Here is a 19,477-nt window from a genome sequence, read left to right as displayed (position 1 = left end):
GGCAATGGCTTTGCATAGTTTTTAACTTGCACTTACAGATGTAGCGATGAACTGTAGTCACTGACAGTGGCTTTCTAAAGTGTTCTTGAGCCAATGTGGTGATATCCTTAACACACTGATGTCAGTTTTTGAGGCAGTACCACCTGAGGAATCGAAAGTCACTGGCATTCAATGTTGGTTTTCAGCCTTGCCACTTACGTGCAGTGATTTCTCCAGATTCTCTGAAACTTTTGATTATATTACGGACCGTAGATGGTGAAATTCCTAAATTCCTTGCAATGGCTTGCTGAGAAATGTTGTTCTTAAACTGTTGGACAATTTGCTCACGCCTTTGTTCACTAAGTGGTGACCCTAGCCCCATCCTTGTTTGTGAATGACTGAGCATTTCATAAAAGCTGTTTTTATACCCAATCATGGCACCCATCTGTGCCTAATTAGCCTGTTCACCCATAGGATGTTCCAAATAAGTGTTTGATGGGAATTCCTCAACTTTCTCAGTCTTTTTGCCACTTGTGCCAGCTTTTTTTAATCATGTTGCAGGCATCAAATTCCAAATGAGCTAATATTTGCAACGTTTACCAGTTCGAATGTTGAGTATCTTGTCTTTGCAGTCTATTCAATTGAATATAGGTTAAAAAGGATTTGCAAATCATTGAATTCTGTTTTTTTTTTTGCGGTTTACACAGCGTGCCAACTTCACCGGTTTTGGGTTTTGTAGTTGTTGTTTAGTGACTCTAGTGGGACTGAGATGAGGTTGCGACTTCTCTAGGGTTTATCCCGCCTTCAGTCCGTGTGCAGCTGAGATAGCCTCCAGCACCCTCTGGTACCCCGTAAGGGACAAGTGGTAAAAAATGGATGGATGGATGGACTCTAGTGGGATTCAAGATTGCCATAATATGTTTAACTATAAGCTGCCCAGGGCCCCCAATTACACTAAAGGGTTGGAATTGGGGTTTAAATCACCAAAAATGATGCCCGGGCGCGGCACCGCTGCTGCCCACTGCTCCCCTCACCTCCCAGGGGGTGATCAAGGGTGATGGGTCAAATGCAGGGAATAATTTCGCCACACCAAGAGTGTGTGTGACAATCATTGGTACTTTAACTTTACTTTACTTTCAACTAAATACACTAAATACTAAACACTACACTTTGCCAAAACGCTAAGTCCTTTTGTTTTAATGCCGGTTTTAGTTTTTCATTCATTATATAGACACACACGTATTAACCAACTTGTATGGCAGTAAACAACATTCAAATATTACTTTAAAGTATTAATAAGGACTACTCCATTGTCATTATTAATCTCACAAAAACTTGATACTGGATTAACCTCGATAAAGCGCAGTACCACTCTAAATCCCGGAAACATCTTTAGCAATACATTTTGGGCAGTTTGTGCAAGTAGTGTTACTGTTGAGCATGAACATAAGGGCCGTTAACGCTATAGTGACAGGCTGCAGAACTAAAAGAGTATATAAATAAAATACACTAATCGGTATGTTGGCCCCCTCAATGGGAAATTTGAGTACAAAAAAATTATAATGGAAGAGTCGATCGACATCAAGTTTTATGCATACTATGCAGGAAGGAGGTTTTTTACCCTGAATCACTCTCAGCTTAAAATACCAAAATAATAACACAAAAGGAGTGAGAGGTCCACATTAATGTGGATGAATTGTTGTTTAGAAGAACAGAACATGTTTGATAAACATGTGCATACATTTTTTCTTATTTCTTCAATTTTTTTGCCCATACAAAATGAAACACGCTAATATTGATTATTAATGCTATCTAATTGTTATTAATCAAAATGTTTATAACCCTGTGATAAATCATATAAAATATTTTGATTGTTTGACAGCACTACTTTAAACACTGCCTGTTATTTTTTTAATCATGTCAACAGTTAAAGGCCTACTGAAACCCACTATTACCGACCACGCAGTCTGATAGTTTATGTATCAATGATGAAATATTAACATCGCGACACATGCCAATATGGCCTGTTTAATTTACTAAATTATATTTTTAAATTCCCCGCGGAGTTTCTTGTTGAAAACGTCGCGGAATGATGACGCGTATGATGACGCGTGCGCGTGACAACTCGAGTGGGAGGGGACATATTAGCGCAGCACCACTAGTGGCTAAAAGTCGTCTCTTTTCATCGCGCAATTACACAGTATTCTGGACATCTGTGTTGCTGAATCTTTTACAATTTCTTCAATTAATAATAGAGAAGTCAAAGTAGAAAGAAGGAGGTGGGAAGCTTTAGCCTTTAACCACACAAGCACACGGTGTTTCGTTGTTTAAAATTCCCGGAGGTGAAGCTTTACTAAGGATCAGAGCGGTCAAATTAATGGGGAAATTGTCGTTTTCTCGGTCCAAATAGCTCTTTTTGTTGGAGGCTCCCGTTATAAACAATGTGAGGATGTGAGGAGCCCTCACACGGATGACATCATCGTCTGCGACTTCCGGTAAAGGCAAGGCTTTTTTATTAGCGACCAAAAGGTGCAAACTTTATCGTGGATGTTCTCTACTAAATCCTTTCAGCAAAAATATGGCAATATCGCGAAATGATCAAGTATGACACATAGAATGGACCTGCTATCCCCGTTTGAATAATAAAATCTCATTTCAGTAGGCCTTTAAGACCTTAGTGTAACAGATGCCAGGTATTGTGACTGTGTGACAGTACATTACTGTATGTACACCTCACTTCCCAATGTCTTAAGAGAAGCGATTGCCAATGAGCTAGCACTGCAAGAACAACTCTGAATCAGTTGGGGAGTTGTGGACCCTGGTTTGAGCCAGGTGTGTGAAGGGATGGACAAGGCAGGATGACCACTGTTACACAAGTACTGAATAATCCAGTTGATTTATGTTTTACCTGATTTTTAAATATGTATAAAAGTGGAAAGAGTAAGGTTGCCAGGGTCTCAAAAAGTGAAAATCTCATACAAAAAAGAGGTGCTCTTTGGAATAGGGACACAAATTTAACAAAACTGCAAAAAAAACAAGGCAATAGGTAATTTCATATTTACAGCGTAATAAACCCACAGTACACTGTGCCTTGATTTTTGTTTAAAGCTTTGTTTTATAATATGATTAGTTTTTTAATTTAAATGATTAAATAAAATAAATAAACCAAACGTTATTTTGGCCGTAACATGGAGAACAAAGTTTAAAGGGGACCTGTGGTGATCTTAACATACATTTAAAACAGTTCCTTATTGTCTAGATATTATATATTGGATATACATTGTTTTAAAATTTTGCTTCACAGTCACATTTACAACCCGTCTTTTAAATCTGTTTGCAAGATGTTCTTTTGTGGAGGTGTTTCCAGATTGCAAATGAAACCACGCCCCATCCTTTCCTAACGTCCTAATAATTTATCTTTTGAAAATGCACACTGTTTAAATGCATGTCTTAAAGATTATATTTCAAATTAGATTAAAATAATAATACTTTATCTTACCTATTTTAATATTTTTTGTGCTTCTCTCCATCTGGCTGAAAATCTTGTAGCTTAATACGTACAGCAGGCCAAAAGTTTGGACGCACCTTCTCATTTCAATGCGTTTGCTTTATTTTCATGATTATTTACATTGTAGATTGTCACAACTATGACACCTGTGAAGTGAAAACCACTTTAGGTGAAATGGTTTTCACTTTACAGGTGTGCTTGAAGCTCATCGAGAGAATGCCAAGAGTGTGCAAAGCAATAATCAGAGCAAACGGTGGCTATTTTGAAGAAACTACAATACAAAACACGTTTTCAGTTATTTCAACTTTTTTTGTTAAGTACATAACTTCACATGTGTTCATTCATAGTTCTGATGCCTTCAGTGACAATCTACAATATAAATAGACATGAAAATAAAGAAAACGCATTGAATGAGATGGAGTGTCCAAACTTTTGGTCTGTACTGAATGTCGACCTCGCTGTGACGTCCATACTTGCCAACCCTCCCAGATTTTACGGGAGACTCCCGAAATTCAGCGCCTCTCCCGAAAACCTCCCGGGACTAATTTTCTCCCGAAAATCTCCCGAAATTCCGGCGGAGCTGGAGGGGGCGTGGCCTCCAGCTCCATGCAGACCTGACTCAATGTTGTGACCCTCTTAAACAGGACAATACTGCCATCTACAGTACATAGAATAGAATGTAAATATATTCTACATTTAAGTGTAGTCAAGGAACATGCGTTAGGGAGTCTGTTCTGAAGCCCACAGTAAAGAGACGAAGAGACGTAACTTCATCACGTCGCCTGGTTATTGACTCCAACCCAATATATTACACCGTCGACGAGCAAAATGAAGAAATATGCTTGCAAGTTCCAGAACGATTGGAAACAAGAATTTCAGTTTATCCAGGAGCGTTCGAAGGGGGAAAGGGTATGTTGCCTGTAAATTTTGTAGAACAGACTACTCCATTGAACACGGCGGCCGAACGGATATATTCAGCCATGAGCGGTCAGTCAGCGAAGCACAAAGCATCCGCAGCGCAGCATCATTCTAAACCCATGCAGTATTATGGCCCACTTCGCAAAATGGAGACCTGATGGTGTATCTTATGCTGAGACAAAGATGGCTATGCTGATTCAGTATTTCATACATACATATATATGTGTATATATATATATATATATATATATATATATATATATATATATCTCTTGATTGGATTATCCAGAGAATAGTGCTCGATACCGTGGTAGAGCGCAATATGTAGGTGTGGGAAAAATCACAAGACTACTTCATCTCTACAGAACTGTTTCATGAGGGGTTCCCTCAATCATCAAAATCTCCTGATGATTGAGGGAAACAGTTCTGTAGAGATGAAGTAGTCTTGTGATTTTTTCCCACACCTACATATATATATATATATATATGAAATACTAGAGTTGGTGAATTATCGACCACCCCTCTTAACCACGCCCCCCGCCCCCCACCTCCTGGAATTGGAGGTCTCAAGGTTGGCAAGTATGGTGACGTCACAACGTAGTCATACTACAAAATTCCGCAAAGAGAGGCGTTTAAAACTGCGTGCAAGTTCACCCCAAATGAATTAACCTAATGATTTGATGCTTTTGGCAGCTTTTAAAAGTATCCAACATTGTAACAACTTAAAAATAATGCATATGGTGGATGGTGGATGGAAGCCTTGGAATTTGGAGATAATTTACTGTAGACGACTATGATAGACTGAGGAATGCAATTTTATAACTGTAACTTGGAAGTTTTCGAAAACACTTTGGATTGATGTGAACGCCTACAACCCATCCATCTATCCATTTTCTACCGCTTGTCCCTTCTGGGGTCGCTGGAGCCGATCTCAGCTGCATTAGGGCGGAAAGCGGGGTACACCCTGGACAAGTCGCCACCTCATCACAGGGCCAACAAAGATAGACAGCCAACATTCACACTCACATTCACACACTACGGCCAATTTAGTGTTGCCAATCAACCTATCCCCAGGTGCATGAAGCCGGAGTACCCGGAGGGAACCCACGAAGTCACAGGGAGAACATGCAAACTCCACACAGAAAGAGCCCGAGCCTGGGATTGAACCCAAGACTACTCAGAACCTTCGTATTGTGAGGCAGACACACTAACCCCTCTACCGCCGTGCTGCCCCCCTCTACAACAATTTATTTAAAAAAAAAAAAAAAAGTGACATCGCTATGTCATACAAACACCAGTGTTTCCAGACCACCTGCATGTGAAGCCATTTAGAGATGCAAAAAACTTTGCTGTGAATCCTTGTGTAAATGTAATTGTACGTTTACAGCAATTATTGTAACCATTGTCTATGTTTTTTTGTTTTTTACCTTGTTTCTTTCTGAGCTGGTACACACTGGGTCTTCAGCGGCCAGAGCGATGCTACTGGCCACAATCACGAGAAGGATGCTCATCTCAAAGTAGCGCATATTAACAACGTAGTGACAGACCCTTCTGATACTGTGGAGTACGTAGAAAAATGAGAATACAGCAAAACATACAGGTAGTAGCACTTTTAGGCATCTTACGGGTTGGAGGCTTTGAAGAGGAACATGCTATCTGGTGCAACAGGCTTGGGGGCAATGGGAGGTTCCTCTTCTTCTGTGTCTTCTTCTTCGTCCCTCGGCTCACACTGGTAGGCATCCATCTCTTTGCTGTTCACTAAAGCCCAGAAAGGTCACGTTGGACGTGGTTAGACAAAGACCTCGCGCCCACCAGAAAACTCCGGTTGAACTACAACCTGTCGTTGGCGTGAGCTCCAGCAAGGGTTGTGCGGACGACATCTCAATGGCCACGCATCCCTCCATGTTGGAATTGACACGGCGGAGGGAGCCCGTGCGGTTCTCGGCTTCGAGGGAGCACACGGTGAACTCGGTAGCCTCCTGGGCCGTCTCCACAGGTACGCTCTGACACTCCAGAAGCAGCTGGCATTGAGGAGGCTCCGGTATGTCACTCGTCCTGAGGAAGGTGAGAAACACACGGGTGGTAGAAAATGACTTAGGAATGACATTTACTGTAATTAGAGATGTAACGGTCCTGCGATAAGGTGGCAACTTGTCCAGGGTGTACCCCGCCTTCCGCCCGATTGTAGCTGGGATAGGCGCCAGCGCCCCCCGCGACCCCATAGGGAATAAGCATTAGAAAATGGATGGATGGATGGACGGTATCAAAAAGTTATCCATCCATCCATTTTTACCGCTTTATATCCCGGTAATTGTGACCAAAATGATTGTGTTATAAATATGATCATAGTATTGTTGAATGTGCGTAAAAAGTATTTATACACACTGAAATCTGTTTTTCCTAAAAAATATATCAAATAAATAGATACACAATATAATTCTTGGCAAGAAAAAAAACATGAAATATTGTTCTGGCTTCTTAAAAGGCATTTTATTTGAGTGCTTGAATATGTTTATCTTCTTCCCTTTTATTTGTGAAGACTTTAGGACTTTTTCAATGACAAAGAAAAAAACAGGTTTTGGGCGAGTCACTTCCGGTTTTTGTGACGTCACGCGAGTTCATTTCCTGTTGTCATTTTTCTTTCGAATATTCATCGATCTCTCGGTGTCACTGCTAAAAGAGCACAGCCGAGAGGTTCAATGTGCACAAATGAATAACTTAGTTGCTCAGATAGTAATTTGTTTTTACAAGTTTAGTTTGGTGTATGTTTAAAGTTTTGCGGTAATATGAATTTGGCTATCGTTAATGACACAATCTGGCTGGGTCCCGCGAATTTGACAGTGACAAGTGAATGAACGCAATGTCCTCAGCGCAATGTAGCATTCTTGCGAGCGGCTAACGCCCCTCCACAGTGCAGCAAAGCCACTTCTAAGTCAGTAATTCTCGCCTCCATGGCAGCAAATACATTGAAATTCTTGAAAGTGTCATCTCCAGACGACAATAAATAGTTAAACATTCTACACTATACACTGAAGGAAGGTGTGCTAATCGCAAGCTAGAGCTCTTGAATGAGGACTGGTACAAATATTGACAGTAACAATACCGAGTCAATTATTAGTATATGGTCAATACTACAATAGTTAGATCTATAGTCTTTATTATCACAATATATTTTGTAGTTTTTGTTAATGTTTACAAACTCAGGAAATTACATTTACTGTCATTAATCACAGTTTTATGATCATTTTAATTCAAATCTAACCATGGGGAGTTGTACCACCGTTCATCATTTGACCTTTTATTGTTATATCCCTAATTGTAGCCAATAAATTATCACCAGATATACAGAAGTCTAGACCAGGGATGTCTAAAGTGTGGTACGGGAGCAATTTTAGGACCGCAACTTGTTTGACTGTACCAGAAACCTTAACTATTATTTATAAAAGGTCCAGTAAGGTGTATTCACAAGCAGTAAAAGTCCCACATGGAGGGTACAAAAGCAGGATACTGGATGTTGCTTTTTATATATATATATATATATATATATATATATATATATATATATATATATCAATCAATCAATCAATCAATCAATGTTTATTTATATAGCCCCAAATCACAAATGTCTCAAAGGACTACACAAATCATTACGACTACAACATCCTCGGAAGAACCCACAAAAGGGCAAGGAAAACTCACACCCAGTGGGCAGGGAGAATTCACATCCAGTGGGACGCCACTGGATATATATGTATATATATATATGTATATATATATATATATATATATATATATATATATATATATATATATACATATATGAATATATATGTTTATATATATATATATATATATGTATATATATATATATATATATATATATATATATATATACATATAAAAAAAAATTTTCATGACTGTTTACAATGTAGATTGTCACTGAAGGCATCAAAACTATAAATGACCATGTGGAGTTATGTACTAAACAAAAAAAGGTGAAATAACTGAAAATATGTTTTATATTCTAGTTTCTTCAAAATATCCACTCTGCTCTGATGACTGCTTTGCACACTCTTGACATTCTCTCGATATATATATATATACATATATATATATATATATACATATATATATATATATATATACACATACATACAGAGTATATATACATATATATACATATATACATATACACTATATATATATATATATATATATATATGTATATATATATATATATATATATATATATATATATGTATATATATATATATATATATATATATATATATATATATATATATGTAGGGCGGGGCGGCATGGCGTAGTGCAGGGGTAGGGAACCTATGGCTCTAGAGCCAGATGTGGCTCTTTTGATGACTGCATCTGGCTCTCAGATAAATCTTAGCTGACATTGCTTAACACGATAATTATTAATAATTTCGCTGGTAATCACAGCGCTAAAAATAACGTGCAAAATATAGAAAACATTCTCATGCATTTGAATCCATCCATCTGTTTTCTACCGTACCTGTTCAAGAAGTCGCATTAATGGTAAGAAGTATTTTATGTCAAGATGGGGGAGGTCGCAGCTTGCTGCAGGGTCGTTCCCCCAAGAAGGCAGACTACTCGGGACATGGCATTTAGGTAAAAACATGATTTAATTTAAACTAAAAAAAGATACAAACAAAAATCGCTCACAGTGGAGGTACAACTTGGGCTAAGGAACAAAGCTAACGCATAAACAGACTATGAACATAAATCAAGCAAAACTTCCTTGGCATGCCATGAAGCACGAAACTATGGCAAGGCATGAAACAAGTCAGCACAGAGCAAGAAAAGATCACATTGACGCCAGGGCGACTGGCTGGCAAAGACAAGCTTAAATACTGCCTCTGATTAGAGTTTGGGAAGCAGGTGAGCGGGCATTTTGTCCACCAGAGACAGGTGGACAAAATGAGTAACCAAGGAAACCACACAAGGGAGTGGAAAAAAACAGCAACTTAAAGAGTCCAAAGGACAAACAGCACATGGCCAAACAAAAACATGATCAACAGACATGACATTTTATTTATTATTGGTTAGCTTCAGAATAACAATGTTATTAAAGAGAATAAAAGACTTATTATACTCTAAAAATGTTGGTCTTACTCAAAAATGCACACATTTAGTTGTATTCAGTGTTAAAGAATATGATATGGCTCTCACTGAAATACATTTTGAAATATTTGGCTTTAATGGCTCTCTCAGCCAAAAAGGTTCCCAACCCCTGGCGTAGTGGGTAGAGCGGCCGGCCAGAAACCTGAGGGTTGCAGGTTTGCTTCCAAAAAAATCGCTGCTGTTGTGTCCTTGGGCAGGACACTTCACCCTTTGCCCCCGGTGCCGCTCACACTGGTGAATGAATGATGAATGAATGATAGGTGGTAGTCGGAGGGGCCGTAGGTGCAAACTGGCAGCCACGCTTCCGTCAGTCTACTCCAGGGCAGCTGTGGCTACTGATGTAGCTTACCACCACCAGGTGTGAATGAATGATGAGTTCCCACTTCTCTGTGAGCGCTTTAAGTGTCTAGAAAAGCGCGATATAAATCTAAGTTAAATATATGTATATATATATATATATATATATATATATATATATATATATATATGTAGGTGTATTGCGCTCTACCACGGTATCGAGCACTATTCTCTGGATAATCAAATCAAGACATATATATATATATATATATATATATATATATATATATATATATATATATATATATACATCCGTTTTCTAGCGCTTATTCCCTTTGTGGTCACGGGAGGCGCTGGTGCCTATCTAAGCTACAATCGGGCGGACGGCGGTGTACACCCTGGACAAGTCGCCACCTCATCGCAGTATATATATATTTTTATATATATATATACCTATGTATGTATGTGTTTAAGTATTTATGTAGTACAAAACGTAATGAAATATATGTATATGTACAATGTTAATTTTAGTAATTCTCCAGTGTGGATGCCTCAAAGGTGGCGTTTTACCTCAAATCCTCAGTGCCATACCATCTTTAGTTTTTGCCTTGTTATTGTCAACTGTGCTGTATGTGTGAGTTTGTATGTGTGTATGTGTGTTAATGAGTCTGTGTGCTTTCCTCTCTTCTTCTAATGTCGTTGTTTGTTCTGTTTTGTTTTGTACAGCACTTTGGGCTTGCCACTTGCCTGTGCATGATCAGTGCTATGTAAATAAAGTTTGATTTGATTTACTGTACCTTCCATCATCTCCAACGTCTGCATATGGGTTCGTGATGCACAACCCAGGTTCCTGCACTGCTTTGCCTTCCACCTCAGCTTTGTCCTTCTCCTCCTGCTCCTCGCCCTCGTCCAGAATCCTCTTCTCCTGACTGAGTGAGCGCTGGATGAGCGGCAGATCATGCGGCGTCTGCGTACAGTCCAGACTCTTGGCCTCTGCGCGAGCCTCGCGGTGTCGGTGCCGTCGGTGCCTTGCCCCTTCTTCCAGCCCCTGACTGGGTCTGAACTTGCGGGCCATCCTGTGCCGGCCCCCACCTGTGGTCCGGTGGTTGGATCCGCTTGGTTTCTCCTGGGAGAGGTTGACCAAAGGCTCGGCCGTGGGGGGTTCGGGTATGGGAATGGATATAGACATCGGAGGCTCAGGCAGGGGCATCCCTACGGACATTGGGGACTCGGGTATGCGGCCGGGGCTGGCCTCTGGGGACACGGCAGGCACTTGTTGAGCACTGGAGGTTTCAGCGGTGTCCTCCGTGGGGTTGCTGAACAGCTCCTCTCTGCTCGCTATCTGGCGGCGTTTGCGTAGCTGATTGGCTCGCTGTTCCCACACAGACATGTTGACTTTTCTCCTCCTCTCACGACGGTTGACAAAGGCGTTGGAGCTGCTTAGGGGTTGCTCGTCCGCGGCACCTAATGCGTCCTCTGCCTCGTCGGGGAAGGTAGGTCGACCTCGGTGGATGGCGCGTTTCCTGTATAGGTAGGGTCTCCTTCTGCCACTGAAGAGCACAATCGACACGTTAGCAATGATCGGCGGCAGCCGAGACGATTTTAAAAGATTAATTTGACGTGTCTGCTTAAACTACAAAATTTAAACTGCTAGCTTGTCTTAGCAGAGGCGAGCGGCATAAAAGCCACAGAGGGAAACAGCTTGCCAGCTTCAGCATCAAAAGTAAATGTTTTATACTAGGCTAAATATGTAGTAACTTCCATTATTGGTTGCTTTGAAAAATATCTCCAAACTAAATTTGACTGTAAATATGTGAACTAATTAGGGGTGTCGCAATATTGTTCCAATGCAATACCAGCACAACTCATACATACTTTTATTATTTTGTAGTTTGGAATGTTAGGAAAGGCTTAATCAAGTGAAATTAGTCAAACAGAGAACAAAGGTAGTAATGAAAAACACTAACCTATTTATTAATAATAATCTGGAATGGAGTAAGGCTGTCTTTAAATTCAAGTGGAGTGTTGTATTGTTTTTGGCGGCAACTGGTCAGAGTGTCTGCTCTGAGACTGGAAGGTTGTGAGTTCAAACCCCGGCCGAGTCATACCAAAGACTAAAAATGGGACCCATTACCTCCCTGCTTGGCACCCAGCATCAAGGGTTGGAATTGGGGGTTAAATCACCAAATGATTCCTGAGCGCGGCCACCGCTGCTGCTCACTGCTCCCCTCACCTCCCATGGGGTGAACATGGGAATGGGTCAAATGCAGAGGATAATTTCACCACACCTCATGTGTGTGTGACTATCATTGGGACTTGAACTGTTAACTTGAACTGGTGGCCACAATAATTTATTTTGTTAAGTTCATTATGAGGCAGTAATTCAAAGAATGCGGACACTTTGGTTACTGGATACTTTCCAATATGCTGCTTCTGCCTTGGAGACTGTATTTGTGAGTAATATACATGTGCATTTGTTTGATACTTGTTTATATTGACAAATGTGGTGTTTTAAGGTCACTTAATATGTTCGTGTAGTTTGTGTGGTGTTGTGTCCTCAGCTGTTGTGTTGCTACTAGCGGCATAGCTCGGTTGGTAGAGTGGCCGTGCCAGCAACTTGAGGGTTGCAGGTTCGATTCCCGCTTGTGCCATCCTAGTTACTGCCGTTGTGTCCTTGGGCAAGACACTTTACCCACCTGCTCCCAGTGCCACCCACACTGGTTTAAATGTAACTTAGATATTGGGTGTCACTATGTAAAGCGCTTTGAGTCACTTGAGAAAAGCGCTATATAAATATAATTCACTTCACTTCACATACTGTAGTAGCCTGCCATGTTGTTTATAATTTGTCACTAAGCCATTGGTCAAACTTTTTTCTTCAAAAACTCACACTTTTGAAAACGCTGGCCAGGGGGAAGCGTTTCAAACTCCGTCCTCAGCATGTGTGTGTGTATGTGTGTGTGTGTAGACAGTTTGTTAAAATGAAGACACATATGTGTATAGCTTCTGTGCTATAGTGTGCTTAGCTGTTGTGTAGCTGCTAGCTACAATAAATTCTAGCCTACCATGTTTAGTTTTTGTAAATGACTTCCCCAAAATACGAGAGAAGACCAACATAATGTGCATATAGGAGGACATTTATATTTTAACTGGCTGTCAAGCTTTGCGCAAGTGAACACGCTACAGGACTGCCTGTACCGAAGCTTATATCAGAGATTCAGGATGCAAGCTGAAATAATCAGATTTTCTTTGCTGATATCGGAACGATAGCCAATATTAATCCCAAATTAGGAAATCCTAGATGTATTCATCCATCCATTTCTACCGCATTTGGGCAGAAGGCAGGGTACAATTTGGACAAATTACCAATGCTCATCCCTATATATAGTATGAGTTTATTGACTAGCTGTTTATTAGCGAGCTGTTTTCCTCTGCTAAGCTAAATAGCGTACTATCCACTAATTACAAATAATAGCAAGCAAGTAAGTAAGCACATTTTTAAAAAAGTCAGACTATTGCTTTTATGGTGGAAAACATTCAAAAGTACTATTCATGTAGCATAACAGCTATGCAAGAAAATAAAACGTTCCAACTGAAATGTGCCAGAAAAAGGTCAGGCCTTTTCTGGTAATTAAAGAAAAGTTACTTAAGTGATGACAGAAAATCATTGCAATACAAAAAAAGATATAAATATGTGGAATATTCCAAGTTAAAAATTGCATCCAAAAAGAAAATGGGGTTACCTGGGACATAAGTGAAAAACCCACAAGACCACAAAAGGCAAAAGTGCAGGATTACCAAAAGCATAGTGTGGAAAAAAAAATCTATAAGAACATAATCTCAACAATCGTTCGAGGGAAGAATTTGAGAAGACAGATGCATACAGGTTTTTACTTACTGTTATTCTGATTCTGTTGTTGTCCATGTAATAAATGAGTGATTACTTGAAAACAAGACAGAGTTTTTACAACATACACAGAACAGTGGTGATACAGTCCAAAATATGGCTTTTATGACAATGATACCATAAGCATCACATTTTGGCCAGTGTCACTTTACAACAGCCATAAAACAAGACAACATGATGGAAACAGCAAAACACATTAAATCACAGAAGAAATGATCAAATACATCCAAATATGTCACATCAGTATATATTTTTGAGTTAAATGGGGTTTTGTTTTTGCACACCACATAATACTATATCATTAGCTACACATTTAGGATATTATATTTCATTATAAGCAAATACAAGTCAATGAAGTGTGCTTTAAAATATATATGTTTTCTATATTAAGTTAAAGAAAAATAAGTGAAAAAAAAAAGTTTACTTTTCTGTCTGCTATAATGCAGAATTAGTCCTAATTAAATAAATTTAGACTCAAATCAGTGGTGTCAAATGATTCATTGTTTTAATCATATTAATCATACTTTTTTCATTTGGATTATTCACATGTTATTACTTGTTTGCATAATTTTAATTAACTTAACAAAATAACCCAATATTGGACATAAATGTAATAATTTTGTTATTTTTGAGAGTCCTAATTAAAATCTGTGCATATGTGAATGGTTATTGGATGTTTAAGTAAAAAGATACAAAAGAAATATCTAAAGTAAATGACACAAAACAATTAAATAGAACGAAAGTAAATAAGAAATCATTTAAAAAAAAATGTTTACATTAATTTTTCGATTAATCATGTTCTGTACATGAGTTGTAATAATATGGATGTGCTATGGATATAAGCACTATTGTGAACTTCCATCCATCCATCCATCCATTTTCTACCGCTTATTCCCTTTTGGGGTCGCGAGGGTCGCTGGCGCCTATCTCAGCTACAATCGAGCAGAAGGCAGCGTACACCCTGGACAACTCGCCACCTCATTGCAGGGCCAACACAGATAGACAGACAACATTCACACTCACATTCACACATTAGGGCCAATTTAGTGTTGCCAATCAACCTATCCCCAGGTGCATGTCTTTGTCTATTGTGAACTTATACTGTTGTAAAAAACATGCAGAACTAATGCATACAGCCCTTCAGCAAGCCATGTCCATGCTCGGATGAGACACTAATTTTGATTTTTGGAGTTTCTCAAATGTGTCGTTATGCAATTTTGGCCACGATATTTCATCCAGAACTCAAAGACACATTCAAAAAGTGTGTCTCCTCCCCCTAGAGAGATCATTGCCAGGCCAAAAGTTCATGGCGGTAATTAGGCATTAAACCTTTTCGGAGCTTTTTGAGTAATACTTTTAATCCTAAACAATCACAGGAATACTTTGTAAGACTTTTATACTTGCCTCAATCCCCTTCTTTTCAGTTCTGCTGACTCATAGTGAGGCACCATTTTAAAAACATGCTTGCAAAATAGGGTAAACTGTTCTCTCTAGGTCTGCATTCTAGCACAATTTGACACAAGATCCTAAGAATAGATCTCTCAAATTAGGCAAGGCCACATGGTTATCTCATCCCTGCATGGTCATTTGTTTACATTAGCCTTTAACTTACTCAGATATTAAGCCATCTCTGCCACGGGCATACCGTTGGTTGAAGAACTCCTCTTCCTCCTCTTCATCCTAACAAAAATGTACAGGTATGTTGTTTGGTTGATACGAGTAACACGTGATTTTGTTAAAAAAAAGGTAGAAAAAAGTTGAGCAAAATGTCGAGGAGATCAAACCTTCGTCAATTCCTGCGCATTGGCCAGATTATCCACGGCGATAGCCAAGAAGACGTTGAGGAGGGTGTCTGTCAGAGATGATTAGAAAGGAAAACCTCTACGACTTATGGTCTGATCCACTAAGATCCAAATTGCATGTAAACTACTAAGACTGTGTGTGCAATCAATAACTGGTGCAGACTGCCTTATAAAATTAGGTTTTAGCATATACTACAGTCATTTATTGCACATTCATGTCCTGATGCTCCTACCTACAATTTAAAACATGCAGCATACTATTATGCAGCTGTACCACTTATTATTGGCATTTCAAATACAGTTCTGCAGCGCATCTACAAGGGAACTCACTTTTTTAGAGCGCTAAAGGTTCATGGAAGATGCTGACACTAACTAAGAGCTCCCTTTGGAATGTTCAAGATGTTAGAAAAGGTATATTGCAAGAAGTTTTTTTCATATATATTAGATATTGTAATATAGCTTCAATATGAAAAAACAAACGTCATTAAAAGTCAGACACCAAAACAACATCATTTTAATTTGTTTTGAGCAGCTCCTTAAGTTATCTGTCGGCAATAAAATTTGAAAAGTAGATTGCAAAATATTTGAGGTGTCTTATATTTGGATTTTTGACAGTCCACATATGTTAAGCGGCAGGGACGGCGTGGCGCAGTGGGGAGAGTGGCCGTGCGCAACCCGAGCGTCCCTGGTTCAATTCCCACCTAGTACCAACCTCGTCACGTCCGTTGTGTCCTGAGCAAGACACTTCACCCTTGCTCCTGATGAGTGCTGGTTGGCGCCTTGCATGGCAGCTCCCTCCATCAGTGTGTGAATGTGTGTGTGAATGGGTAAATGTGGAAGTAGTGTCAAAGCGCTTTGAGTACCTTGAAGGTAGAAACGCGCTATACAAGTACAACCCATTTATATGTAGGACTGACCTGCAGAGCGATCGCCTCCTCTCTTACAGCTATTTTTGTGCAACTGCCAGGTGTTAGAATAATTATCAGTGTTTGAACCTGACACCAGGTTGCAGGTCTTTTCTCGACGTACTAAAAAAGGACGCGAAACAGCGGCCACAGAACAGTTTCAGCCTTGATAAATCACACTGCGTGGACTTAGTACTTATATTTGCATCTTCCCCTTCCAGTACTATGGGTGTTGTGATGATTAGTATATAGTAAGGCTGCGAATCTTTGTGTGTCCCACGATTCGATTCAATACCAATTCTTGGGGTCGCGATTCGATTATATATCGATTTTTTTGATTCAACGCGATTCTCGCTTTAAAAACGATATTTTTCCAATTCAAAACGATTCTGTATTCATTCAATACATAGGATTTCAGCAGGATCTACCCCAGTCTGCTGACATGCTAGAAGAGTAGTAGATTTTTTTTTTTAAAAGCTTTTATGATTGTAAAGGACAATGTTTTATCAACTGATTGTAATAATGTAAATTTGTTTTAACTATTAAACAAACTAAAAATATGACTTATTTTATCTTTGTGAAAACATCGGATACAGTGTGTTGTCAAGCTTATGAGATAAGGATATGTGATGCAAGTGTAAGCCACTGTGACACTATTGTTCTTTTTATTTTTATTTTTATAAATGTCTAATGATAATGTCAATGGGGGATTTTCATTTACTGCTAGGCTGAAGTTATAACTAATATTGATACTGTTGTTGATAATCATTTTTGTTTCACTACTTTTGGTTTGTTCTGTGTCGTGTTTGCTCGGTTTATTGCAGTTCTGAGTGTTGCTGGGTCAGGTTTGGTTTTGGAATTGCATTGCATTGTTATGGTATTGCTGTGTATTGGTTTGTTGGATTGATTAAAAAAAAAAAAAAAAAGTGTTTAAAAAAAAATTGAATTTTTTAAAAATGAGAATCGATTCTGAATCGCACAACGTGAGAATTGCGATTCGTATTCGAATCGATTTTTTCCCACACCCCTAGTACAGGGGTAGGGAACCTATGGCTCTAGAGCCAGATGTGGCTCTTTTGATGACTGCATCTGGCTCTCAGATCAATCTTAGCTGACATTGCTTAACACGATAAGTAATGAATAATTCCACTGGTAATCACAGTGTCAAAAATAACGTTCAAAATATAAGACATTCTCATGCATTTTCATCCATCCATCCGGTTTCTACCGCACCTGTTCAAGAAGTCATTATTGGTAATGGTAAGAAGTATTTTAATTATTTTTGGTTAGCCTAGGAATAACAATGTTATTAAAAAGAATAAGAGACTTATCATACTCTAAAAATGTTGGTATTTCTTAAAAATGCACTCATATAAATTATATGGCTCTCACGGAAATACTTTTAAAAATATTTGGCTTGTATGGCTCTCTCAGCCAAAAAGGTTCCCGACCCCTGCCCTAGTATATACTCTGCCAATTTGTGAAGGCAGACAAGGGAAATGGATTGCACTCACTATTCTGCTCACTTAAGATACAAAATCCTCTGGCACCAGTTTAGTAGATCTGTTTTGCGTGTGCTATCTAGTTTGTAAGTGTTTTAATACAAACAAACCTGTAGCAGATCAGGCCAAAATAACACACGCTAATAAACAGCGTGTGCAAACTATAAAATTGAGTGTACTATAAATGGGCTTGTTGCATGTGATCTACTAAGACTGCGTCTGCAACTGATTACCTCTGCAGCACGCTCATTTTAAATAAGGGTTTTGCGTGTGCTATGCTGCTGTCACTCATTTACTGCACACTCCTGTTATCATACTCCAACCTGTGTGCAATGTTGTTTAACTAGAAGTTAACATTTGTAATTTGTAACACCTTTTCTGCGATAGAATCACAATTAAGACAACACAAACAATTTTTAGCTCGCTGATGTGCGCTCTGCAGGGAGGCAGTGGACCATCACTACAGCAGCGTTTTCATGCGTCTGGATATAAACGCAAGACAATGTAGAAACCCCGTTTCCATATGAGTTGGGAAATTGTGTTAGATGTAAATATAAACGGAATACAATGATTTGCAAATCCTTTTCAACCCACATTCAATTGAATGCACTACATAGATAAGATATTTGATGTTCAAACTTATGAACTTAATTTTTTTTTGCAAAAAATAATTAACTTAGAATTTCATGGCTGCAACACTTGCCAAAGTAGTTGGGAAAGGGCATGTTCACCACTGTGTTACATCACCTTTTCTTTTAACAACACTCAATAAACGTTTGGGAACTGAGGAAACTAATTGTTGAAGCTCTGAAAGTGTAATTCTTTCCCATTCTTGTTTTATGTAGAGCTCCAGTCGTTCAACAGTCTGGGACCTCCGCTGTCGTATTTTACACTTCCTAATGCGCCACACATTTTCGATGGGAGACAGGTCTGGACTGCAGGTCGGCCAAGAAAGTACCCGGACTCTTTTACTACGAAACAACGATGTTGTAACACGTGGCTTGGCATTGATTTTCTGAAATAAACAGGGGCGTCCATGATAACGTTGCTTGGATGACAACACATGTTGCTCCAAAACCTGTATGGACCATTCAGCATTAATGGTGCCTTTACAGATGGGTAAGTTACCCATGCCTTGGGCAGTAATACACCCCCATACCGTCACAGATGCTGGCTTTTGAACCTTGCGACTATAACAATCCGGATGGTTATTTTTCCCTTTGTTCCGGAGGACACTACGTCCACAGTTTCAAAATATAATTTGAAATATGGACTCGTCAGACCACAGAACACTTTTCCACTTTGCATCAGTCCCTCTTAGATGAGCTTGGGCCCAGGGAAGCCGGCGGCGTTTCTGGTTGTTTATGATAAATAGGTTTTGCTTTGCATAGTAGAGCAATAACTTGCACTTACAGATGTAGCGACCAACTGTAGTTACTGACAGTGGTTTTATGAAGTGTTCCTGAGCTCATGTGGTGATATCCTTTACACACTGATGT

The 19,477-nt window shown here is 39.2% G+C and overlaps 1 protein-coding gene across 1 annotated transcript in view; it reads right to left on the bottom strand.

Moving 5' to 3' along the window:
• The window catches only part of cacna1eb (calcium channel, voltage-dependent, R type, alpha 1E subunit b), a 159,115-nt gene that overhangs the window by 35,749 nt on the left and 103,889 nt on the right, over window positions 1-19,477 (bottom strand). Inside the window, exons 19-24 of the mRNA XM_061920498.1 lie at window positions 15,554-15,621; window positions 15,382-15,449; window positions 10,660-11,412; window positions 6,243-6,460; window positions 6,031-6,163; window positions 5,833-5,962 (exon numbers count right to left, since the gene is read on the bottom strand). Coding sequence (XP_061776482.1) covers window positions 5,833-5,962; window positions 6,031-6,163; window positions 6,243-6,460; window positions 10,660-11,412; window positions 15,382-15,449; window positions 15,554-15,621 — 1,370 coding nt within the window. The remainder of the gene's footprint in view (window positions 1-5,832; window positions 5,963-6,030; window positions 6,164-6,242; window positions 6,461-10,659; window positions 11,413-15,381; window positions 15,450-15,553; window positions 15,622-19,477) is intronic.

Source organism: Nerophis ophidion, linkage group LG14 (genome assembly GCF_033978795.1).
Source record: "Nerophis ophidion isolate RoL-2023_Sa linkage group LG14, RoL_Noph_v1.0, whole genome shotgun sequence".
Taxonomy (NCBI): Eukaryota; Metazoa; Chordata; class Actinopteri; order Syngnathiformes; family Syngnathidae; genus Nerophis; species Nerophis ophidion.
Note: the sequence above shows the minus strand (reverse complement) of the source record. Positions and strands in the feature narration are given on the sequence as shown.